The sequence below is a fragment of the Gobio gobio genome (assembly GCF_949357685.1).
Source record: "Gobio gobio genome assembly, chromosome: 16".
In the NCBI taxonomy this organism is placed as follows: domain Eukaryota; kingdom Metazoa; phylum Chordata; class Actinopteri; order Cypriniformes; family Gobionidae; genus Gobio; species Gobio gobio.
In genome coordinates this window covers 12,352,059-12,378,739 of record NC_137109.1, presented here as the reverse complement: position 1 = coordinate 12,378,739, position 26,681 = coordinate 12,352,059, and the positions used below count along the sequence as shown (strand labels likewise).

At 41.0% G+C, this 26,681-nt stretch overlaps 1 protein-coding gene across 1 annotated transcript in view; it reads right to left on the bottom strand.

The window, feature by feature from the left end:
- Nucleotides 1–26,681, bottom strand: part of f8 (coagulation factor VIII, procoagulant component) — a 54,175-nt gene that overhangs the window by 7,735 nt on the left and 19,759 nt on the right. The window contains exons 11-22 of the mRNA XM_079838726.1: nucleotides 13,683–13,833; nucleotides 13,355–13,564; nucleotides 9,741–10,827; nucleotides 8,755–8,920; nucleotides 7,975–8,217; nucleotides 6,824–7,052; nucleotides 5,753–5,935; nucleotides 5,445–5,561; nucleotides 5,286–5,357; nucleotides 4,936–5,021; nucleotides 2,908–3,063; nucleotides 684–828 (exon numbers count right to left, since the gene is read on the bottom strand). Coding sequence (XP_079694852.1) covers nucleotides 684–828; nucleotides 2,908–3,063; nucleotides 4,936–5,021; nucleotides 5,286–5,357; nucleotides 5,445–5,561; nucleotides 5,753–5,935; nucleotides 6,824–7,052; nucleotides 7,975–8,217; nucleotides 8,755–8,920; nucleotides 9,741–10,827; nucleotides 13,355–13,564; nucleotides 13,683–13,833 — 2,845 coding nt within the window. The remainder of the gene's footprint in view (nucleotides 1–683; nucleotides 829–2,907; nucleotides 3,064–4,935; nucleotides 5,022–5,285; nucleotides 5,358–5,444; nucleotides 5,562–5,752; nucleotides 5,936–6,823; nucleotides 7,053–7,974; nucleotides 8,218–8,754; nucleotides 8,921–9,740; nucleotides 10,828–13,354; nucleotides 13,565–13,682; nucleotides 13,834–26,681) is intronic.

Sequence of the window (26,681 nt, the reverse complement as noted above, 5' to 3'; positions counted from 1 at the left end):
AAAGCTGCAATAGAGTCCAGACCTTCTGCCGTCAGTCTGAAGCTCTGGCTACATGAGACAACTAACAACATTGAAAACTCAGCCAACATGGACTAACAGCTGATCATAGCTGTACAGGGTGGGTTTTTTCATCTCCATTAGGGCTGAACCAGAATATTTGAATATTCATTCGGTGTTCGATTTTAAATTTTCTCCATAAATATATTTAGCTAATGCAATGGTTGGGAAAAAGATTAAAGTCTGAAAAAAACATCTATACTGCTAAGGCCTTGTTTTGGAGAAGTGTTTCTGGATGTGTAGAAACACATGCATTATTCAGCTCTCTCGAGTTAGAGAGACTTTTTCTTATAATGAAGCTTTGATGCTTGAAGGGAGAAAAAGTGCTTCAAAAAGAGTAAACACAAGGAATGCTGTAGTTACAAAGCCTTGAAGCTTGAATGAAAGTAGGAAGTTAATCTTTCTGATGCTCCAGCAGGATGACAGACACTCATGAACAAACAAAAATATCAAGAGCTTTTAAATCGCTACATGCTGATAAAAATGACATACAAAGGTAAACAGAGAAATGTGCTTTGCAAAGTCATTGAATAATGACCATCTCACAATTGACTTCATCATTAGACAATGCTGTGATCTCATCATTCTCTGTGTGTGTGTGTGTGTGTGTGTGTGTGTTCACTCACTATTGAGGTCACATCCCAGCAGTTCTATCCTCAGGGTGGGCTGCTTCTGGAAGGTCGATGGGTGAATCCGGATGTAGCGACCCACGATGGGTGGAGAAAATAAGTTCTCTTTTATTCTGGAACCATCCATGTTTCCATTGAAGGGCTGATATCAAATAAGCAATAAAACAGATGTGAATAATACTGAAAGTATGAAAGATATGCAGTAAAAATAGTCAAATTTAGAATCAGGGTAGCGCTTCTTTGAAATCAAAGCAAAGCAGTTTCACTGGAAAAAATGATATTGGTGTGAGTTTCATTATGCATTTTGTTTTAAAGATTGTGATGTTTAAGGGGTGGGAGATTTAGGGAGGTTTTGTGTTTTCAGTGGCCAACTAAAACTCTTTTCTAAAAATAGCTCTTAAAATATAATGATTATCACCAAAAAGTGGTAGAGATAAACTAGGAATTTTCTAGAGAATCAAATAAGGGACCGTTTACACAACACTATTTTTTTAAAACTAAAAACGGAAGACTTTTTATGCTTTTTTTGCTGTTCATTTAAACAACAACAGCATTTTGGTGGCCTGAAAAACGTGTTTCAAAGTTTAAGTTTTTGAAAACGACACCCTTATCATCTCTGTGTAAACTACAAAAACACAAATCTGTGAAAACTGTGAAGAGTGTAGGCGATTACGTATAGTGTTTAGCGTGTAGTCGTTCTTTACAGAGTGACATCTCCGACTACTTGTCTGCCATTCATAAAACAGCGTTATTAGTAATTTTCATGGATCCGTGTGAACGGGGATCGTTTTGTATAATGTTGTCATCTGTACAAAGGAAAAACTTTTCACTTTTTAGCACATTGCTGTCGTGTAAACATACCCTAAGAGTCTGACATATATCAATATGTGAATTAAATCTGTCAGTTTCATTATTCATTATATTTCCATCCCAAATTCTTTTCGCTCTTCATAATGTGCCCAGAGATTTTATTTTTGAGATCTTAATAGTGCTAAAATAGGCTTAATTTTCTTTGAGTTAAATATAATTTCTAATTTCACATTTTTGATGTGGCATGTAGTGAGAGAGCCTCTAAGGGTATAGGGACACACCAAACTGATGCCACAGAACTAGCGCTGATGAAAGCCAACTGTGTTGTCGCCTCATCAGGGCTAAAAAGAAGCACTTGCACACCAAAAGGACTACAGCCGACTGCCAACTAGCATGCACTTTCTGTAAATGAGACAACTGTCTGTTTCTGCAGATATATTCGTCTATATTCTTCATTCAAAAAGGGAAACCAACACAAACCGTAAACAGATCAGCACGTGCTCACCATTAGGGCTGCACGATTAATCGTATTTTAATCGCGATAAAGATATCTTCTCTCGATTGATTACAAATAATCGTCACGATATTGGCCCGCTCGTTATTTATCCTTAGAACGTGTTTTTTCTTTGGGATTTGCATTATCTTGCATTGGTAACAAGCCTCAACTAGCAGTCATGCTTGTGGATGCGAAGAGCTTAAATCCCCCAAATAGAGCTTTTCCCTTAAAAGGATATACTTTCTTCCCAGTGTTTTACTTAATCTGTGCAATCTGTCTACTCTGAGCACGCTCTCGCTCTAAATGCGGAATAAGCGCTGATGATCTGAAAACAAACATATGCGCTGCAGTGAACTTAGCAAACACTACTAATAAAGCATACGATACAGAAAAATTGGTTTGTGCAGAATTTGATCTTTTAATATCACTTAGTAGTTAGTTAGCTTTTTTAAATACGGTTTTCTATGGGAGGAAAACACTAACATAATTAAACGAATTGCGTTCATATTCTGGGCTCAACTGCCATTTTGTAAAACCTACAGGCCTTTTGGGTGAAGTGTAGGTTGGTAAAGAAAATGCAAAATGGCTATAACTACATTACCCTTTTTGATAGAATAATCATGATAATAATTTTTAGCAAAATAATCGTGATTATCAGTTTAACCATTATCGTGCAGTCCTACTCACCGTTTTGAATATCAATCCTATTGATGTTAGTGTTAATAATAAAATATTCGCCCCGGAACATGGAAATGGTCATGTTGGCAAAAATAAATTATGTCAGTTTTTGGTGAAATAAATATTACTAACATAAGAGGACTGGAGGGGGGAAAATAAAACGCTACATAGCAAAGTGTGCAATATGGCCCCTTTAAATCAGTCTGTTTTTGTGTAAATTCAGATGTTGGTACTGACGTAAGATGACTTGCTGCTGTTTCCTTTGTACATGGTCCAGTTCTCCAGGTCAGTGCTGTAACTGATGCTGTACAAAATGGAGAAATACTCGCTAAAACCCATCTTTGCACCCTGAGTCTGAATACCATGGAGGAGCATGGGCTTTAACAAATCCACCTAAAACAGACAAGATAGATATGGAGGGTTAGATATGGATTCTGTTTGTGTTTGTCTTGCAATGTCTAGCGATTTAATCAGCGCTTCACTTTTTCCACATTTGGTTATGTTACAGGTTTATTCCAAAGTGGATTAAATTGAATACGTTTTTCCTCAATTCTACCCCATACCCCATAATGATAACGTGAAAGAAGTTTGTTTGAAATTGTTTCAAATGTATAAAATAAAATAGCTCCTGTTCCGACTGATCGTCCTTGAGATGTTTCTACAACTTGATTGGAGTCCACCTGTGGTAAATTCAGTTGATTGGACATGATTTGGAAAGGCACACACCTGTCTATATAAGGTCCCACAGTTAACAGTGCATGTCAGAGCACAAACCAAGCCATGAAGTCCAAGGAATTGTCTGTAGACCTCAGAGACAGGATTGTATCAAGGCACAGATCTGGGGAAGGGTACAGAAAATGTTTTGCAGCATTGAAGGTCCCAATGAGCACAGTGGCCTCCATCATCCGTAAATGGAAGAAGTTTGGAACCACAAGGACTCTGGAGCACCCTGACAGAGTGCCAGCATTTTTCTGTGGAGAGAGGAGAACCTTCCAGAAGAACAACCATCTCTGCAGCACTCCACCAATCAGGCCTGTATGGTAGAGTGGCCAGACGGAAGCCACTCCTCAGTAAAAGGCCACCTGGAGTTTGCCAAAAGGCACCTGCAGAACTCTCAGACCATGAGAAACAAAATGTTCTGGTCTGATGAAACAATGATTGAACTCTTTGGCCTAAATGGCAAGCATCATGTCTGGATGTCAGGAAACCAGACACCGCCCATCACATGGCCAAAACCATCCCTACAGTGAAGCATGGTGGTGGCAGCATCATGTTGTGGGGATGTTTTTCAGCGGCAGGAACTGGGAGACTAGTCAGGATCAAGGGAAAGATGAATGCAGCAATGTACAAAGACATCCTTGATGAAAACTTGCTCCAGAGCGCTCTTGACCTCAGACTGGGGCGAAGGTTAATCTTCCAACAGGACAACGACCCTAAGCACAGAGTCAAGATAACAAAGGAGTGGCTACGGGACAACTCTGTGAATGTGGCCCAGCCAGAGCCCAGACTTGAACCTGATTGAACATCTCAGGAGTGATCTGAAAATGCTTGTGCACCGACGCTCCCCATCCAACCTGATGGAGCTTGAGAGGTCCTGCAAAGAAGAATGGGGGGAAACTGACCAAAAATAGGTGTGCCAAGCTTGTAGCATCATACTCAAAAAGACTTGAGGCTGTAATTGGTGTCAAAGGTGCTTCAACAAAGTATTGAGCAAAGGCTGTGAATACTTACGTTCATGTGATTTTTTAAAAATAAATTTGCAAAGATTTCAAACAAATTTCTTTCACGTTGTCATTATGGGGTATTGTTTGTAGAATTGAGGAACAAAATTATGAATTTAATCCATTTTGGAATAAGGCTGAAACATAACAAAATGTAGAAAAAGTGAAGCGCTGTGAATACTTTCCGGATGCACTGTATTTCAAGGTTTTCCATGATCATAGGTATCCTGTTTAAAATAGTCAATTGTTGTGTATCCTACAAGCTTACTTTCTTTTTCTTGCTCTTTCAAACACTGTTAAAGCAAAGGTTAAATACAATCTACTGTACAAACCTATTTATAGTATCCCAAAAATATTTCCCACTTTGTCTTGCTGAGAATGAGACAAAAATGTGTCAAGACTGACTGACTGACTGTGGTGCAAAGAGTCACTATTGTCTGTGGTGCGTTGTGAGATATGAGCCACAAATAAATCATAACTTGTTTTCCTTAAAAACGAGCCAAAGCACAGCATGTTATCTCTGCAACCATGAGGTTGATTTTACCTGGAGCCAGGAATCTGTGCCTCTGCCCATCCAGGCATTAATAGATCCAGATAACTCAAGTCTGGCTAAATCGGGCTTCCAATAACCTTTAAGAGAAATGGCATTTCAATAAATAATTGTATTAAAAATACTAGATTATATGGCCCAAGTTTGCTCCAGTTTTATAATCTCTCCTCAAAAAACCCATTATTTGAAGAATCATTCATGTAAGGAGCACAAACGTTGCTGGACAAATTATGTAGGAGTTTGACAAAAATCATTGCAAAAATCACAGACAAAGTCAAAGACATTTGAATACTTTTGTTGTACTATTATTTTGTGTTTTTTATGTTGCATTTTGTTGCTCTTACCATAGTGATCAGATGCTGTTATTTGGTTGTTGTTAATCCACCCTGACTGCATTCCTAATGGCTGAATGCATCCTGTTGAACAAAATCAATCAGTTTCAGGTGCCTCTAACTGTTTAACTATTAAACAGGATGCCAAGCAAGATCGAGAAAAGCTCTCACGTGGGTTGTAGACCAGCATCTTGGCTCTCATGCCGGCCATCTGATGTTCTCCTATAGTGCACTCTATTAACCAGGTGCCTACGATGGCTGGCCTCATCTCCACCGTCCCAAAAACACCTGCCAAATGACATAGAATTATGGATATTGAAAGAGAGAAAAGGTGTATCACAGATTCCACAAACATAGGAAGCTGTTTTCAACACTGATAATAATCATAAATGTTTCTTGAGCATCAAATCATCATTAGAATTGTGATTTATAATCCTAACATACTAACAGGCTGTGTGCAGGATTTGTGTATAGTTTACCGGGATAGAGATTGAAAATTCCCATTCGGTGATCCTGATCTTTTCCGACTCCGAACGGCAGTCCGTGGAAGTGTACAGCGTGAAACTCGCCTTGACTCCCAAGGTTGAGAAGATGCCAGCGAGTCGTCTGGTACTGTTCAACTATCAGGCCAGGAAGCGTTTCTGACACGTAGCCGTTAATAGCTACAAGTAGACAATATTACATTGTGGCTATTATTACAGTTCTTAAATATCTCTCTTAAAGGATTAGTTCAATTCAAAATGAAAATTGTCCTGATATTTTACTCACCTCCATCTCATCGAAGGTGTCTTTCTTTCTTCAGTCGAAAAGAAATTACGTTTTTTTGAGGAAAACATTCCAGGATTTTTCTTCACATAATGGACTTCAATGGCAACCAACGGTCGAAGATCCAAATCAATGCAGTTTCAAAGGAAGGGCTTCAGAGGCTCTGCATGATCCCAGACGAAGAACAGGGTCTTATCTAGCCAAATTTAAAAAAATAAAATAAAAATGAATATATTTTTTTTGAGCCCCTATTCCTTGTCTGGGATCATGCAGAGCCTCTAAAGCCCTTCCTTTGAAACTGCATTGATTTGGACCGTCAACCGTTGGTTGCCATTGAAGCCCATAATGTGGAGAAAAATCCTGGAATGTTTTCCTCAAAAAATGTAATTTCTTTTCGACTGAAGAAAGAAAGACATGAACATCTTGGATGAGATGGGGGTGAGTAAAATATCAGGAAACTTTCATTTTGAAGTGAACTCATCCTTTAATGCATTTCTTTAGCTCAAACCGTAAAGCATGGCACTAGCAATTCGAAGGAATGCATGAACTAATAACGTTTACCTTTAAAGCAATGTAAGGATAAAATCGTCTGCCAAATGCATAAATGTTAATGTACATGGGTCAAAGCATTTCCAAAATGTTTTTTTTTTAAATATATATTTAAAAGAAACTGGGTACTCCATAGATGCAAAACATTTTCGAGACAGGGGACGTGAACAGATCAGGCTGTTCATCTGGTGATTACAGAAATTTCATTGTTAATCACAAATTTTGTCTCTATGTACCTGCAAACTTGTTGCTCATCTCGAACCATGGATCGTTTACTTTGGCCTGGCAGGGTGGGGTGCAAAACTTCCTGATGTTGTAATCAAGGTACCAGCTCTTTCTTTCATCGAAGGTGGTGAAGAGAAGGAAGAAATCTGTCACGTCAGGCTGAAGCATGACACGTGAATGGAGCGTACCAGGACGACATATCAGCATCGGACCGATTAGACCAGAGTTTATGTCCTTCTCCTGGTGGACGCAGGAGGAATACAGAAGTTATTTACATGTATGCATTTGGCAGACGCTTTTATCCAAAAGGACTCGCATTGCATTCAAGCAATACATTTGATCATTTCATGCATTCCTGGTGTCAAACCCATGACCTTGGAGTTTCAAGTGTTATGCTCTTCTGTTTGAGGAACATGAATGATTATTCATTATATTTTTCAACTGTTTTTCGATTATATTCAATTGTTGCAGGTCAAAATGGGTTTGATGCAATTTGACACAAATCAACATCAAAACATGTAAAATGTGTTTTTCTCACGCTTCTTTTCAGTGCTGCAACAGTCTAGTAATTGAGATCCAAAAATAAAATAACCAAAAACCTTTTTGGACTGTGAAACTAGATAATGAAACAATGAATTTTCCTTGGATGATTCAGAAGATGAGTCTTCAATTTTGAGGAAACTTCAAGTCTTTCATAAGTTCTCATATTTTAGTGTTTGACAAGCACACTGTGTGCAGAATTATTAGGCACATTGATTTTCTGATCATATTTTTTTCCAGGCATATTTGACCAATTCCAAAACACATTAATCTTAATAACTACTATACATTTTGTATTCAATAATTTTTAGGTGATATATAATTGTTCATGAAGGCTGGAAATTAAAAACACCTTATAAACACCCATATTCAGGTGTGCAGAACTAATAGGCACGTTTTCAAAACTTTGCATGCACTTTATTTAAATTTGCATGTCTAAATGGAAAATATTCAAACTATTTCATTGTTTCTAGCAGATTGAGAATGTGGGTCAAACTGACCCAACACAACGGAAGGGGGTAAAGACTACATAAATATGTACTATTGTGCTTCAGACATGACCGATTCTTCAAATTCAACAAAACCGACCTAATTCAGATTCCTGTTTTGTACATTGAATTACCATGTTGAGGTTGGAGTAGTAGGCCCCAGCTTTGCAGTCAAACTCTGAGGTTGAGGGACCTTGACGTTTGGAGATTCTCCAGTTGTACACCCTCTCCTCACCCGGAGGAACTGGATCACCTGGTACTTCCTCCGCCTTGGATGCTTCTTTGCCATTTCCAGGGCCGAAACTCCCCGGCGTCTTATCGTACACCCCATGCAAGTGGAAGGAGTACGGTCTGGACGCCAGGTTCTTGAAAACCACCTTATGGGAAAAGAAATGTAAGAAATTAGTGTGGGCGATTGACCCATTAAGTCAGTCCTTAGTCTTCATCATCTTGTCAGCACTGTTCCCAGTCTCCGTCTCAACTCTGTCTATGTCAGCTAAGTTCAAGTCATCTGTATCCACCCTGTGATTCATCCCTCTGGTGCCATGTCTGCTCAATCCCTGCTCAGGGGCGCTATTACACATCATCTGAATGAGTACAGAATCTCCTGATCAAAACACAAGCAAAGAAGATGCAAAAAACAAACAAGCGATCGTATGTAAGCAGATGCATATGTAAAATAACGTGATCATCAACATTAAACATCATATAAATCAATCTTTCTTGTGATATATTGCATGCTCAGATATTCATACAACCAAATATTCTATGGGCCATTACATTTTTGTGAAAATTATCAAAAACCCTGGCTGGCAACTTAAAAAAAAAAAATGCTGGTGGGGAAAGAGTTAAGAATGCAATGGCTTGTTTTAAACAAGAGGCTTTTAGTACCTCCTTTTATTGAAGAAACTTACAGTAAGAACATCATTGATTTCTGCCTTCAACACAGGACCCATAATGCCGAGGTGCTCGTCCAGTTCTCCTCGTTTGATTAGATTCTTGAAATCGCTGTCCTGATAGGCTCTGAAAACCACCTTTTTATAGGCTGGGAAAAATTTTCTCATGCCCCTTCGCATCTCCCTGTGGACACATCAAATATTTAGTGCAAGTACAATTAAGCAGGCCCTTATGGCTGGTTTTAGGCTTCATATGAAAAGCAATAATATTAATATCACAATGTAAAAGTACATTGCATTATGACATTTCAAGGCATTTTATTCAAATATATATATATATATATATATATATATATATATATATATATATATATATATATATATATATATATATACACACACTACTGGTCTAAAGTAGACTGGGTAAACCCAGCCTGATCTGCCAGCGATTTGATTTCGCCCAGCAACTCAGTCTGGAAACCCATACATTTATTTCTACTGCTTCTGTTACACTTTTGCGGGAACCAATCACAGACGGGCTTATCCACCTGGCCACGCTATTGGAGGGATTATCACGATGCCGGATAGAGAAGCGATGGGTCGTTGCCCGTTGATCACGCCTCTTGGGGTCTGATTGGTTGAAGGACTATCCAATTTCATACAGAGTAATTTGAATTATGCTTGTTTATCACGCCACTTGTGGTCTGATTGGTTGAAGGACTATCCAATTGCGTACAGAGTAATTTAATTTATGTGCGTTTATGCTCGCCTGTGCAGTAGAAAATACAGAGCAGACTCCCCAGACCAATGTTCAATCTTAAATTGAGCTTGGTCTGGTGATAGCCAGACAAGGTCTAAAGTTCTGAATTGTTTTAATGTTTTTGTCTCTTATGCTCACCAAGGCTTAATGTCAAATGTGTGTGTGTGTGTGTGTGTTTGTGTATTTCACTAAAATGATAAAAAATGTGGTTGTGGCACATCAATATGTTTACATGTATTTTTACCTTGGTTTGATGAGCTGAGCTGGTTTATTAATCCCATAATCCCACAAGATTTCCTCTGCCGCAATGTAGTAACTGCGAAACCTCGACTCTGTCGACCTAATGCCCACATTATTTTCAGCCTGATGATCCGAACCAAAAACGCTTCCCTCATCGCTATAATCATCATAGTCACTTGCCAATGATTTCCTGCCATATGTCTGGTTATCTGATAAAATTAACATTGGCTCCAAAACCGGTTCCAAATCTGGTTGGAACTTCTTTGAATCTTTGTAATTATAGTTAAGTGGATTCAAACTTTCCTCCATCTTGTCCTGCTTTAGACCAGAACTTCCAGAGTCTTCCAGAACTTCGTTGATGCTCAGAACTTTCACATCCACTTTGTTGATTTTATCTTTGCCGGCGCTCAACAACTCCCGCCAATTCCTCGGTTTCTCTGACACGACCTCCATAGAGCCATTTGTAAGTTGACTGAGGTTAGTTGACAAGTTTGTATCTTTAAGAAGGAATTTTCTAAACAGGTCATTTGTTGTTTTACCACTTGGATGTGTGTGTTTATCTGCATCCGGCTGAATGTTTGCAACGTCAAAATTTTGACGTTCCCCTGTTAATTCCCTGTTTTCTGTGGCACTTGGGACTGTAGGATCAATCTTGTTTGGTAACTCTGTCCTACTTATGTAAGACTCTGATCTTTTCTGACGTACCAAAGAATTTCCCATCTCCTCATCCAGTTCATCCAAAATATCCTGTGGAATTCCACCCTGTGATAACGCATCCAGATCTTTTTCCCGCTTTAGCGGAACATATCTTATCTCACATACACGGGTTCTGTTTTGTCTCTCATTGTCTGAAGCACGGCTCATGTTTACTTGTCCAATCGAGTCCGTCACAGTTCTGTTTCGGCATACACGAATGGCGATAGTGTGGTTATTTAGCATTGTGCCCCGTGGAATCAGGAAGTTATCGTAGTCGTCACCGTAGTCTTCGTTGTCCACCATGGGAAGCACTCTTTCACAATTAAGAACTGTGTAGCGAATGCTCATGCCTCGCATTTTCAGAGAGGGGTCAAACGCGCTGACCTCCCATTCACCTACAAAGATCAGACATCAGCATTATGAACATGAAATCCAAACAGGTTCTAATCATGAATAATTCTCTAACTAATATTTCATGGATAACTTGCTCTGCCTCTAAACAGCATTATTTTTTGTTATTTTATGTCATTAATATATATTAAAGTTTTAATAATATTTCCAATTAATTCAAATGACAATAGTGTCATTATTCAGCTCAAGTCCGTTCAGTGTTGATTCAGTTCAGTTCAATTACTGCAAAGTTAATTTATGAAATTAGTTAAATTCCACTATAGAGACACATCGGTGGGGGCAGACAATCCAATGCAACGTACGGACCAGAACGTGCTTGCCTCTGAGCGGCTCCTTGAAGAGGCTGAGTGCAAGACGAACTGCTAACAACTCCAGGCAAAGATATGCAATTGCAGTTGTGGCCCCGTCCACAAGCCCGTTGTACGTGGCACCCCAGCCGGTGGATGAGGCATCCATTATATATTATATTTATATATTTGGCAGACGCTTTTATCCAAAGCGACTTACAGTGCCATTATTACAGGGACAATTCCCCTGGAGCAACATGGAGTAAAGTTCCTTGCTCAAGGACACACTGGCTGGCTGGGATCAAACCAGCAACCTTCTGCAAATCAGTTCCATGGTTTAACCCACTGGACCACCATCTCACGATGGTGATCCGTGAAGATGGCATCTGTGGAGATAACAGCATGCCTGGACACTTGTTCTAGAGGCACTCCTGCCTGTAGAAACGAAGGGTCCGACCACGGGCTGAAAGTTTGGCGGCATCTCTGCATCACTTGGACACGGAGGGTTCTGCTGTGCCACGCCCATCTCGGGACTCTGTCGTGTAGCCAGCGTTGAAGCGGTCTCATATGAAGCAATCCCAGCGGCGTTACTACGTCTGCGGATGCCATATGCCCCAGGAGCCTCTGAAAGTGTTTCAGTGGTACCGCTGTCCTGCATTTGAACGAATTCAAGCAGTTCAACACAGACTGGATGCTGGTGCTGATGCTCGGTGAGGCGCGCTGTCAGACCGACTGAGTCCAGCTCTGTACAGAGAAAAGAGTGCGTGGGGCAGAGTTTGCTCTTTTATCCCTTGACCTGAAACCCCAACTGGCTGAGGTGCCCCATGCTCTCTCATGGGGGCAATGGGCACCTCCGCAACTTTCGTGAAGACACGGGGTGACAGGGACAGCCTGAAGGGTAAGACTCTGTACTGATATGCCTGTCCCTCGAATGCAACGCGTAGGAACGGTCTGCGTCGAGGGAAAACCGAGACATGAAAGTATGCGTCCTTCAGGTTGATCGCTCCCGAGACCCAGTGGTATTGGAACTGCTCTTAAGAATTTGGGTACCACTGGCTGTTTTTAACACCAGTGGCAGTTTTTCTGGTGCACCAAAAAAGAAACTAGATCGGGGTATAAGCAAAGGGACTCAACCCTGTTTGAGGGGTCACAGTCTCGACTGCGCATCTGAAACGTCGAGCGATGCGCGCTGGATTGCCGTGACAACCCGCACTGTCACCCGGCAGCTAGATGGCACACAGCGCACTGAACACTCAAACCCTCACGAGGAAGGTGAGATGAACAGCGTGTTGACGTGATCCCGTTCCCCTGAGAGAACATGGATCACCCACGAACGCAGTCTCAACATGTTTATGCGAGAGGGATCGTGGCCGTCAGGACAGGAAACAACCGCATTCGGAAACACGGGTGGAATGACGTCTTGAAAAAGATGCAGTGTCACACCCGTGTTGCTCTTTTGTGTGGAAACGCTCTTTTAACGGTGCTGAAGCACCCAGGGGAAGACCGCGGCAGCACACAGGAGATAAGTGGATAAGTGGAGACAAACGCCCTCACCGAACCGACAGTTGCTGTGAGAACAGCAGTTTGTTATGCAGATGCAGCGGTGAGCATGCGGTCACGCTGATTGTGCCTTTTTGCCAACACAAAGCGTCCCTCTCGTTCTCTGGAGTATCTCTCTTATAGATAGGCTCTCTTTTAGAAAAGTAGTCTTGCTTCATCAACGCTGTTCGGCTCCGAAGTGAATGACAATAGTGCGCTGCTCTTGCTTCCTGTTTATACCCGCGGCGCGGGGCGGAGCGCAAGATGCAAATCTCACACGCCAATGGCCCATTGGCCCGTTCTCTATATCTCGAAAATGATAGGGGATCCCTAAAGTGATCCCAAATCGTCGATGACGTCCGACGTACATCAAACGTGACCGGGAAAGGGAACATAATTTTCTTTTTTTAATTATTATACATTTTGGTCCAGCGATTTGTATAGCTTTTCGGCTTTTAATTTTAGTTATTTTATTACTTCAACTCAAACAAAATTAGAAATGTAGCAACTAACTTAAATAAAATAAGAAAATAAATAATAAATTTTTTTTTTTTTTTTTACATTTTATTTTAGTTAAGGTTTATTTTATTTCAGGTAACATAATGTTTTTTTTAATTTTAGTCAACAATAATAACCTTACATCAAACCTTTCCCTCCAGGCAATGTCTTGACATTTGACCCTTACCTAGCATCTCCACTTCAGTGGTCACCGTGTCTCCAGTCATTGGGAAGAGTGTGAGGACAGTGCCATATGTTTTGTCCTTCTCAAACGTATTTCCTGTGAAGTAGACTGACAGGAAGTTGCTTTGCATACCAATGCTCGCCACATGCCAGAGTATGACATCGCCAACACACATCTTGAATTGTAGGTGATTGAACATGAAACCGTTAACAGCTGAAACAGACAATTAAAAACGGAGGTTAATTAAGTTTGGTATAATAATACAAACTACCCAAAGCTACCACAGATTATCCCATGTTGTACATCCAGAGACTAAAGAAACAACACCCACTGTGCATGACGTTTGAATTGTAGAAATCTGGATCATTGCGGTTAATCCTTGTTGGATCTTCACTATTCCTCTTAATGTTCTCCTCAAAGTACCAGCTTCTGTTTTCATCAAACACTGTAAACAGGAGCTTCTTCTCTTTATCTGATGTTACCTGTGAAAACATTAGGAGCTTTACTATCATCTACCATCCATCTTTATACTCATAGTTTGTATTTATTAATAATAATTTCTATCCATCTGATAAACCAACGTATGCTCATTGGAAAAACATGCCTCTACCTACAATATATTTTCACAATATATTTGCATGCATCACATAACCATCTCCATATGTTTGGCTTTACTAAACTTGGAACAGCATTGCAGCTCTCCACGCTACTTCGCTAGAGATAGGAGCTTAGCCTATTTTTGATGGATGCCACGTCCAAACCACATATACAAAATATATATATATACACTATATTGCCAAAAGTTTTGGGACGTCTGCCTTTACATGCACATGAACTTAATGACATCCCATTCTTAATCCGTAGGGTTTAATATGAAGTTGGCCCACCCTTTGCAGCTATAACAGCTTCAACTCTTCTGGGAAGGCTTTACCATTCTTCTAGAAGCACATTTGTGAGGTCAGGCACTGATGTTGGACGAGAAGGCCTGGCTCGCAGTCTCCGCTCTAATTCATCCCAAAGGTGTTCTATCGGGTTGAGATCAGGACTCTATGCAGGCCAGTCAAGTTCCTCCACACCAAACTCTTTATGGACCGACACTTTGTGCACTGGTCAAGTCACCTTTATTTATATAGCGCTTTTTACAATACTGATTGTTTCAAAGAAGCTTCACATTGTTAAACAGGAAAATAATGCAACAGAATTTGATTCGGCTGTGCAGCCGTTCTGGAGAAAACGGTAATGTTATCCAGCTCATTTCAATTATCATATAGTGACAATGCGGGCAGATCAGTAATATAGTTTAAAATGTATTTGAATATTTAGTTGAAAATGTTGTGTCCCCAACTGAGCAAGCCAAGCCAAAGGCGACAGTGGCAAGGAACCAAAACTCCATCAGGTGGCATAATGGAGAAAAATAAACCTTGGGAGAAACCAGGCTCAGTCGGTGTTAAAAGTATTGCGCCCTTATACATTACATTACGGTATACAAAATTGCCTATTGTTTTTATTTGGAGGTATACGGTTTTGTACGTGATGACGTTGTGATTACGTGATGTTCTTAGTTGAAGAAACATGTGAACTGATGTTAATGTTCAAGTGAGGTTGCTGAAAATAAAAGCTGCTACAAAGGATGAATAAGCACTGAGCAACGTTTCGTTTGTTTTCCCACACGCGAGTGAAAGTAAAAGGCGCACTCGGGTGCTCAACAGGTTATGGGCCCAGTGACGGAAACAACGAGCGTGAGTAAGTTAGACGCAACGTATAACGCGTTCTGTGAAGCTAACGATAAAGCTTAAACTGAAGAGACAAGAAGAAAAGTCGGCGATCCTATAAAATGGCGAACAGAGCGGTAGGAGTCATGGCAACACACTCTTTGTTTGATGGATCTGAAGATAAATATGATCTTTGGGAAACAAGATTCTTAAGCTATCTTCACACTCTAAAGCTAAAAGAGACTATTTTGCATGAGCCCACTGGTGCTAACGAAGAACAGCTAGCTGAAGACGGGCGGAAGAATGCTGATTGCTATGCTGAACTTGTAAGACTGATAGATGATAAAAGCCTATCACTGATAAGACATGAAGCTGCTGACGATGGGAGGAAAGAACATTATTCAGGGAAAAGCAAGCCACGGATAATAAATATGTACACATCGTTAACTCAGCTACGCATGTCAGACAACGAGAGTGTTACAGACTACTTGATAAGAGCAGAGAACATCATCACAGCACTGAGAGATGCAGGAGAAACCATGAGTGATGGATTAACCATAGCGATGGTTCTACGTGGATTACCAGATTTTTTCAAGCCGCTAGCCGTCCACATAACACAGAATGAGGACGACGTTACGTTCACAGATTTTAAGAGAAGACTGCGAATTTACGAAGAGGCGGAGAAAATGAAAGGAACAGAATCCACAGATAATGTGATGAAGACACAGACGAGACAAGGAAGAGGTCCTGTCAGGTACCACACTAAAGAAAGAAAAGATGAAGACACAAATGTGACATGTTACAAATGTGGAATAAAGGGACACAGAGCGAGAAAATGTTACAAGAAAGTGTGGTGCAATCATTGTAAAAATAGTACACACGCGGAGTTCCTGTGTAAGAAAAAGGGTGACCAAGATGGCGTCAGAAAAGTTACAGATGAACACAATAATGACCACGACCATCTCTTCAAAGCTGAACACTCAGAATATGAAAAAACGCGAAACAAAGTAAAGATGAAAGGCATCATGGTAGACGCTGGAGCGACATCTCATATTGTGAGCGACATCAGAAAGTTCCGAAGTTTTGATAGCTCTTTTCAACCAGAGACTCATTCAGTGGAATTAGCCGATGGAACGAAGTGCAGCGGAATGGCGCAACAAAGAGGAACGGCAGTGATTTATCTCCAAGATGACGCTGGAAAACAGCACACTGCACAGCTACAGGACACGCTATACATGCCTTCGTACCCGCATGACATTTTCTCGGTAGCAAGAGCAACAAATGGAGGAGCAACAATCATTTTCAAAAGAGGAGACAACCACTTGATTACCAAAAACAACAGCAGGTTTGATATCCATGAAAGTGGAAACTTGTACTATTTGCCAACAATAGAAGAGGATGTTGACCAGTGCAAAGTGTGTCATGATTTACAAACCTGGCATGAAATTTTGGGACATTGCAACTATGAAGATTTAAAGAAGCTACAAGATGTCGTAAGAGGCATGGAGATAAGAGGAAATAAAGTGAGTGAGAAACAGCTATGTGAAGTGTGTACACAAGGAAAATTCACGCAGACCAGAAACAGGGAGCCAGACAGAAAGGCAAAGAAACCCCTAGAACTCATTCACACGGATCTGGCCGGCCCCATGCCAACACAGAGCAAAGAAGGACACAGATATGCACAGTCGTTCACTGATGACTATTCAGGTACTATGTTCGTGTATTTCTTGAAGACTAAAGGTGACACAACGCAAGCTACAGAAAAGTTTTTAGCTGACATTGCACCTTTTGGAGAAATCAAGTGCATCCGTTCAGATAACGGCACTGAATTCATGAGTCGAGATTTTCAAACACTGTTGACAAGGAATAAGATTCGACATGAAACATCTGCACCTTATTCACCACATCAGAATGGCACAGCGGAGAGAGGATGGAGAACACTCTATGATATGAGTAGGTGTTTACTGATAGAGAGTGAGTTACCAGATGAGTTGTGGAACTACGCTATGCAAACATCAGCCTACGTGAGGAATAGGTGCTACAGTAGACGTACAAAGACAACAGCATATGAGTTATTCACAGGCAAAAAGCCAGATGTTTCCAAAATGCAGAAATTTGGATCGATGTGTTTTGCTTACAAACAAAAGAAAAGCAAATTTGACTCAAGATGCGAACAAGGTGTTTTCATAGGCTACGACAAAAACAGCCCAGCTTATCTGGTATACTATCCCAACACCGAAAAAGTCCAAAAGCACAGATTGGTGAAGTTCACAACAAAGACAATCAGTGGAAAAGAAACACAAACATCTGAGACACACGGCGGATATGAAAATGTGAATCCAAAGATCTTCAGCAGTGAAATTGATGCTGATGAAAATAAAGAGGATGAACCAGATCATGGTTGTCAGAGTGATGTTCCAGAGACTTTGCCTGAACAGGCTGATCTCAATCAGTCAGGTAGAGCTACAGAAACCGTGATCAGAAAGAACCCCCCAAGAACCAGGAAGAGGCCAGCTCACCTACAGGATTTTGAAACTGAGGACACAGAAGACAAACTGCAAACATGCATAGATTTTTGCTACAGAGCAGTATGTGATATACCTCAAACTTACCAAGACGCCATAACATCAACAAAATCCAAGCAATGGAAGGATGCTATGGACAAAGAAATGCAATCATTGGAGGAGAACAAGACGTTCACACTCACTAAATTGCCACCCGGAAAACAACCAGTAGGAGGAAGATGGGTTTACGCACTCAAAAGAGACATTGACGGATCTGAAAAATACAAGGCAAGATTTGTGGCAAAGGGTTACAGTCAGAAACAAGGGACTGACTATGATGAAACATTCTCACCCACAGCTGACATGACAAGTGTGAGAGTGGTTATGCAGAAAGCAGCACAAGAAAATCTGATCTTGCATCAGATGGATGTTGAGACAGCTTACTTGCATGCACAAATAGATCACGAAATCTATATGGAACAACCGGAGGGTTATGAGCAAAAATCTGAAAGAGATGCAAAGCTAGTATGTAAGCTAAACAAATCGCTCTATGGCCTTAAGCAATCTGGCAGAAACTGGAATGCTGTGTTACATGTATGTTTGACAGAGAATGGTTTTACACAAAACCCAGCTGATAACTGTGTGTATACAAAAGAAAAGCCAGATGAGAAAGTAATCCTGATAGTATGGGTTGATGATTTGATCATAGCCGCTAACAGTGAAAGTGTTCTGGAAAGTGTAAAAAGAATGCTCACAGAAAGGTTCAAAATGAAAGACATGGGAAGGTTGAAACATTTCCTGGGCATAGACTTTGAACAAACAGAGGGTCTAGTCAAAATGTCACAGGAAAGATATGTGAGAAAAATACTAGATCGTTTCGACATGCAGAACTGTAAATCTAGGGAAACTCCATGTGAACCAAAGCTAGATTATACAGAAAATGCTGAAAAAATGAAAGAGCCAAAGAAGTTCAGGGAGGCAGTAGGAAGTTTAATTTACTTGTCCACTTGCACGAGACCAGATTTATGTTTTGTCGTCAGTAAACTATCTCAGTATTTTGCTGAACCAACAGAACAGCACTGGAACACAGTAAAACATGTGTTCAGGTACCTTAAAGGTACAACGGAACAGCAATTATGCTTCAGAAGGAATGACACAGAGAGGCTAGGTTTGAGAGTGTATAGTGATGCTGACTGGGTATCGGATACAAAAGACAGACGTAGTACCTCAGGATACTGTGTTAATTTAAGTGAAGGAAGCTCTTTGATCTCATGGAAAACCAGAAAACAACCAACAGTCGCATTATCTACGTGCGAAGCAGAATACATGTCCTTAGCATCTGCCATGCAGGAATGTATCTACTTAGAGCAGTTGCTTAAGGGTATGGACTCGAGAAAATACACACAAACAAAGGTGTACGAAGACAACCAAGGTACCATTGCGCTAGCCAGAAACCCAGTATGTAGGCAAAGGTGCAAGCACATTGATATCAAATACCATTTCATAAGAGAAATTGTAAATGATGGCAAAGTTATATTGGAATATTGTCCTACAGAGACAATGATAGCTGACATAATGACAAAGCCACCCACCAAGCAGAAGCTAAAGAGGTTTACTCGAGACATGTTTGGAACATAAAAAGTGTAAAAATGTATGTATACACTGAACTTATGTGAAAACTTATTTGTTATTTAATTTGTTGTTTTTGTTAATACAAAAGGGCTAAGAGCGAGTGGGGGTGTTAAAAGTATTGCGCCCTTATACATTACATTACGGTAATCAAAATTGCCTATTGTTTTTATTTGGAGGTATACGGTTTTGTACGTGATGACGTTGTGATTACGTGATGTTCTTAGTTGAAGAAACATGTGAACTGATGTTAATGTTCAAGTGAGGTTGCTGAAAATAAAAGCTGCTACAAAGGATGAATAAGCACTGAGCAACGTTTCGTTTGTTTTCCCACACGCGAGTGAAAGTAAAAGGCGCACTCGGGTGCTCAACAGTCGGGGTGCCAGTTCTCCTCTGGCCATCATGCCGTGTCGGTGAGGCAGTTATTAGATAGGAATATTCGAAAGATTGGAGTCATCATGCCGGAGACGGGTTTATTGAGGATGCCCTGTCGGTGAGGCAATTATTAGATAGGAATATTCGAAAGATCGAAGTCATCACGCTGGACCCGGGTTTATTGAGGATGCCCTGTCGGTGAGGCAATTATTAGATAGGAATATTCGAAAGATCGGAGTCATCACGCCGGAGACGGTATATTGGGATTTTGTGTCGATAAGGCAATTTATTGTTAATATTCTAGGTATTATCAACTGGCCAGAATTTTGAGACCGTAATAGACATGATGGAGTATAATGCGTTAAGAGCTCGCTCAAGTACTGGGGAGCTAAACCATTTAGTGCTTTGTAAGTAATAAGCAAGATTTTAAAATGTATGTAATGTTTAATAGGGAGCCAGTGCAGTGTTGACATTACAATAATCTAGCCTTGAGGTCATGAATGCATGAACTAACTGTTCAGTATTTTGCATTGAAAGCATGTAATTTAGATATATTTTTAAGATGGTAAAATGCAGTTTTACAGATGCTAGAAATGTGGCTTTCAAATGAAAGATTGGTATCAAAGAGCACACCCAGGTTCCTAACTGACGACGAGAACTTGACAGAGCAGCCATCAAGTGTTAGACAGTATTCTAGGTTACTACTTGTGGAGTTTTTATGTCCAATAATTAAAAATTAAGTTTTTTCTCAATTAAGTTGCAGGAAATTACTAGTCATCCAATTTTTTATATCAGCAATGCATTACGTTAATCTTGTGAATTGGTAAGTTCCGTCAGGGCGTGAAGAAATATAGAGCTGAGTATCGTCAGCATAACAATGAAAACTAATGCCATGCTTCCTAATGATATGCCATGCTTCCTAGAATATCGAAATCAACGGCAGGCGGTCGATCCTTTTCCTATTTAGCACTTAAACTCTGGAACAGTCTTCCTAGCATTGTTCGGGAAGCAGACACACTCTGTCAGTTTAAATCTAGACTAAAAACACATCTCTTTACTGTGGCATACACATAAAACACTTTTTCAATTAAATGATTGTTAGGCTGCATTAACTAGGTCAGCTGGAACCGGGAACACTTCCCATAACACCTGATGTACTCGTTATATCATCAGAAGAATGGCATCTACGCTAATGTTAGTCTCTCTGTTTTATCCCAAGGTCTACTGCAGTCAGTCGGATCCGGGCCGTATCCAGTTCAGATGGTGGACCTGCGCCCAGACAAGACCAACGCATGACCCTGAAGTGATTGCAGAGACCGTGTCAATTAGACTCCCCTGAAATTGCCTCATCGATACGGCATCCTCAATAAACCCGTCTCCAGCGTGATGACTCTGATTGTTTGAATATCCCTATTTAATAATTGTTAAATCGATATGTCATCCTCAATAAACCCGTCTCCGGCATGATAACTCCGATATTTCGATTATTCCTATTTAATAATTGTTTAATCAACACATCATCCTCAATAAACCCGTCTCCGGCGTGTTGCCTCCAATCTTTCGAATATTCTGATCTATTATGACCTCTGACCTGTAAAGTTGTCAGAATAATAATCATACGCTGTTTGTTAATTGGCCAGAGGAGAACTGGCACCCCGAATGAGCCTGGTTTCTCCCATGGTTTATTTTTCTCCATTAGGTCACCTGATGGGGTTTTGGTTTCCTTGCCACTGTCACCTCTGGCTTGGCTTGCTCAGTTGGGGACACTAAATAGTTTTCAACTAAATATCCAAATAAATCTAATTATTAAACTAAATTAACCATATAAAATAAATGACTGATCTAAAGCCCACATTGTCACTGTATGATAATTGAAATTAACTGATGACATCAACGTTTTCTCCAGAACGGCTATACGGCTGAATAAAATTCCGTTGCATTATTTTCCTGTTTAACACTGTGAAGCTGCTTTGAAACAATCGGCATTGTTAAAAGTGCTGTATAAATAAAGTTGACTTGACTTGACTTGACTTGATATCTCCCAGTGGTAGCATGTACAGGGTGAAAAGCAACGGTCCTAGCACTGAGTCCTGTGGTACTTTATACTGAACTTGTGATCGGTGTGACATCTCTTCATTTACTGCTACAAACGGATAACGGTCAGATAAATACGATTTAACCCATGCCAATGCAATTCCACTAATGCCAACATAATTTTTTACGAGTCTTTTCAAAAGAATGTTGTGGTCGATAGCGCTAGATAGAGTAACTCTCATAGAGAGATACAACCACGATCAGATGATAAGAGTAAATAATTTCTAACTCTGATGAGAGCAGTCTCAGTACTATGATGCGGTTTAAATCCTGACTGGAAATCCTCACAGATACCATTTCTTTCTAAAAAGGAGCATAATTGTGAGAACACTGCCTTTTCTAGTATTTTTGACAGAAAGGGTAGATTTGAGATTGTCCTGTAATTGACTAATTCTGTAGGATCAAGTTGCGTTTTTTTAATAAGTGGTTTAATAATAGCCAACTTAAAAGTTTTCCTAATGACAAGGATGAATGAATGATATTAAGAAGAGGATCTATGACCTCTGGAAGCATCTCTTCGTCGGTATAGGGTCGAGCATATGTTGTTGATTTTGATGATTTAACGAGTTTAGCCATTTTCTTCTTCTCCTATAGCAGTGAATGAGTGTAATTTTTCCTCAGTGACACTACAATGCTCTGTCTGATGTGATACTGTAGTAAACAGCTGCATGGTTATACTTTTTTTACGAATATTATCAATCTTGCGCGTAAAGAAGTTCATAAAATCATTACTGCTGTGCTGTTTACAAACATCAGAAGTTGAAACTTTATTTTTGGTTAACTTAGTCACTGTATGGAATAAATACCTAGAGTTGTGTTTGTTTTCTTCAAAGAGAGTCGAGAAATAAGCAGATCTAGAAGTTTTTATGGCCTTTCTGTATGCAATCATCCTGTCTTTACACAAAATGCGAAAAACCTCCAATCTCCAGCTGCGCTCCATTTTTCTGGCTGCTGTTTTAAGGGCCCAAGTGTGCTCGTTGTACCACAGCATTGGACTATTTTTCTTTTATCTTCTTTAAGCACAGGGGAGCAACAGTGTCTAAAGTGCTGGAAAAGAGAGAGTCAATAGTTTCTGTTGCCGCATTGAGTTCCTCTAGGCTATCTGGGATGCTGAGGAGATGAAACTGATGAGCAAGATTATTTACAAAGCTGTCTTTAGTGGCAGCAGTGATAGTCCTGCCATATTTGAAGCGAGGGGACGGCTTTGCAGCCTTAGCTAAATCAAGTATACATAATACTAGGTAATGATCTGAGATGTCATCGCTCTGCTGCAGAATTTCAATGGTATCAACATTTATTCCATGTGACAATATTAGGTCTGAAGTATGATTACGGCAATGAGTGGGTCCTGACACATGTTGCCTAACTCCAATAGAGTTTAGAATGTCTCTAAATGCCAATCCCAATGCGTCTTTTTCATTGTCTACATGGATATTAAAATCACCAACAATTAGTACTTTATCTGTAGCCATTACTAACTCTGATAGAAAATCAGCAAATTCTTTGGTAAAGTCTGTATTGTGCCCTGGTGGCCTGTATACAGTAGCCAGCACAAATGTCAAACAGGATTTATCAATTACACTACATAATGTTACATAAAGCACCAAAACTTCAAAGGAATTATATTTGAAACTAGACTTCTGAATAATCCTGAAGATATTATTATAAATTACACTAACACCTCCCCCTTTACCTTCAGACGTGGCTCGTGTTTATAACAATAATCTTGGGGTGTGGACTCATTTAAAGTAATGTAGTCGTCAGGTTTTAGCCAGGTTTCTGTAAAATACAGCACATCTAGATTATCTGTAATCATATCATTAACAATAAGCACTTTTGGGGAAAGGAATCGAATATTCAGCAGCTCAAGCTTTATCATTTGTTCATCTGTATTATATCTGTTTTTTATTTGTTGGACATTTGTTTACCGTTGAATGGTTTTTATGGTTTTTTGTATTTACTAATTTGGGGAAAAGACACAGTCTCTATGTGATAATTTCTAGGTGAAAGAGTCTCTATGTGTTGGGATTTATCTGACTTCTGTGACGTGACGACAGCTAGCAGATGGTCGGTTAAGCCAGTCCGTCTGCTTCCTGACCTGGGCCCCCGTTAGTCAAGGTTTAACTCTAAGACTATGTGCCAAATTACTAGAGAGAAGAACAGCGCCACAGGTCAGGTCTACCACAAAAGCTTTTCCAATTGTCTATGAACCCTAAGTCATTTTGCAGATACCATTTAGACAACCAGCCATTGAGTGATGATAGTCTGCTAAGTATCTCATCACTCCAGCAAACAGGGAGGGGACCAGAGTAAAAAACGTTATCTGCCATCATACTTGCGAGTTCACACACCTCTTTAATGTTAATTTTGGTGATCTCCGACTGGTGAAGTCGAACATCATTAGTGCCGACATGAATAATAATCTTAGAGAATTTACAATTAGCATTAGCCAGCACTTTTAAATCTGCTTTGATGTCAGGCGCTCTGGCTCCCAGTAAACATGTGACTATGGTGGCTATTGTCTCTATTTTCACGTTCCGTGTAATAGAATCGCCAATAACTAGGGCACTCTCAACGGGATTCTCAGTGGGTGCTTCACTGAGCGGGGAACCTGTTTGATGTTCTAATCGAAATGGAAGAGTATTTTTTTGATCCGCGACTATGCCGTCTCACAGTCCCCCAGTTGCCCAGCTGCAAGGGCTCTACAGCCAGAACCGAACAATGTACAGAGTTCACTAAGCTAGTCGCATCCAAAGCAGTGTCTAAAGCTTTTACATTCTCACTATTCTCAAATAAAATCTGGATGCGTGTATCTAATTCTGAAATCTTCTACGTCAGCCTGACTATCTCCCTGCATTTATATTACACCCAAGATGGCGGCGCGAGTAGTTCGCGAGGCTCTGGGTCTCTCCAGATTCTGCAATTTTGCTGTATTTTTCTTGCTCATCTCGGGTCTGTTCGTTCAGAATAGTTGTGCCTTAACATCGTACACCCGTGGTGAGATTTTGGATATTGGTTTGCGAACTTCTGACAGTTTTATGGACAATCTTCGACTCCTTCCTGAGATCGCTAGGACACCCGAGGCTATGCACTCTACCCGGCCGGGCGGAAGTGCTCGCAGGCGGCGCCGAGATCGTAAACAAAGACGGGGGATACGCGGAGGACTGAGAGCTAAGCTAAGGCTAAAGCTAAGGCTAACCCCACATCGGCTCTCTTTACCCAGTATTTTCCTTGCCAATGTACGGTCGCTAGTGAACAAAATGGAGGAGATTCGACTCAGCATCACACACAGCAAGAAAATTTTGAACTGTAACGTCCTAATCTTCACGGAAACCTGGCTAAACGGCGGAATACCGGACACCGCTATTGAGCTAGCGGGATGCCACACGCTCCGGGCGGATAGAACATTAGATGGCTCCGGTAAGACCAGAGGTGGTGGATTGTGCATTTACATTAACAAAGCCTGGTGCACAAACTCTGCTATTGTTGGGAGTCATTGTTCAGCTAACCTCGAGTTTCTCATGGTTAAATGTAGACCGTTTTATCTACCGCGGGAGTTCACTTCCACCATTATAACTGCAGCCTATATTCCCCCGGATGCTGATGCCAAGCTTGCTATGAAAGAACTTCATGCAGCCATCAGTAAACAACAGACTGATCACCCGGAAGCTGCTTTTATTGTTGCAGGTGACTTTAATCATTCAAACTTAAAGTCAGTGCTACCCAAGTTTCACCAGCATGTTTCCTGCCACACCAGAGGAAACAAAACCTTAGACCATGTTTACACAAACATGGCTGGCGCTTACGTTGCGACACCCCTCCCCCACCTGGGACAGTCAGATCACCTTTCTTTGTTCCTCATCCCCAAATATGCACCCCTCATCAACCGTGTGAAGCCATCAGTGAAGACCATCAAGGTGTGGCCTGCGGGAGTTGATTCCACACTCCAGAAAAAGTTTCTACACACAGACTGGAGTGTGTTTGCTTCTCAAGCCACCAGTGGCGCTCACACAGACATTGACTCCTACACCTCCTCTGTATTGGATCATATCAATACCACCATTGACAGTGTTACAACCCAGAAACAGATCACCACATACCCAAATCAGAAGCCATGGATGAACAGGGAAGTGCGACTCCTGCTGAAGTCACGCAATACTGCCTTCAGATCAGGAGATGCACAAGCCTAGATTACGTCCAGGGCAAACCTGAAGAGGGGGATCAAACAGGCCAAGCACTGCTACAAGCTAAAGATAGAGGGTCACTTTTCCAACTCTGACCCTCGACGCATGTGGCAGGGCATTCAGGCCATTAGTGACAACAAACCCCCCCACTCCACCACCGCAGCCACTGATGTCAAAATTCTGAACGAGCTAACTTTTATGCTCGCTTTGAAAGAGACAACAGAGAAACTGCCACCAAGCTCAAACCCTCAGCTGACCCACCTATCACACTCTCCACCACAGATGTCTGCAAGGCACTGAGCCGGATCAGCGCACACAAGGCTGCTGGACCAGACAACATCCCTGGTCGTGTTCTCAGGGCATGTGCGGAGCAGCTCGCTGAGGTTTTTACAGACATTTTCAACCTGTCTCTTGCCCAAGCAGCTGTACGTTCATGCTTTAAACGCACTTCCATTGTGCCAGTGTCAAAATACTCTAACCCGAGGTGCCCTAATGACTACCGCCCTGTAGCACTCACACCCATCGTCATGAAGTGCTTTGAGCGGCTGGTCCTGGAACACCTAAAAGACTCTCTACCATCCACATTGGACTCACACCAGTTTGCCTACCGCAGCAATAGGAGCACAGAGGATGCCGTTTCCATGGCACTGCACTCTGTGCTCACTCACCTGGACAATAAAAACACTTGCGCACGTATGCTGTTTGTTGACTTCAGCTCAGCATTCAACACTGTCATCCCAACCAAGTTAATAGCCAAACTTGGAGACCTGGGCATCAACGCTTCAATGTGTAACTGGATTTTGGACTTCCTAACTGACAGACCCCAGAATGT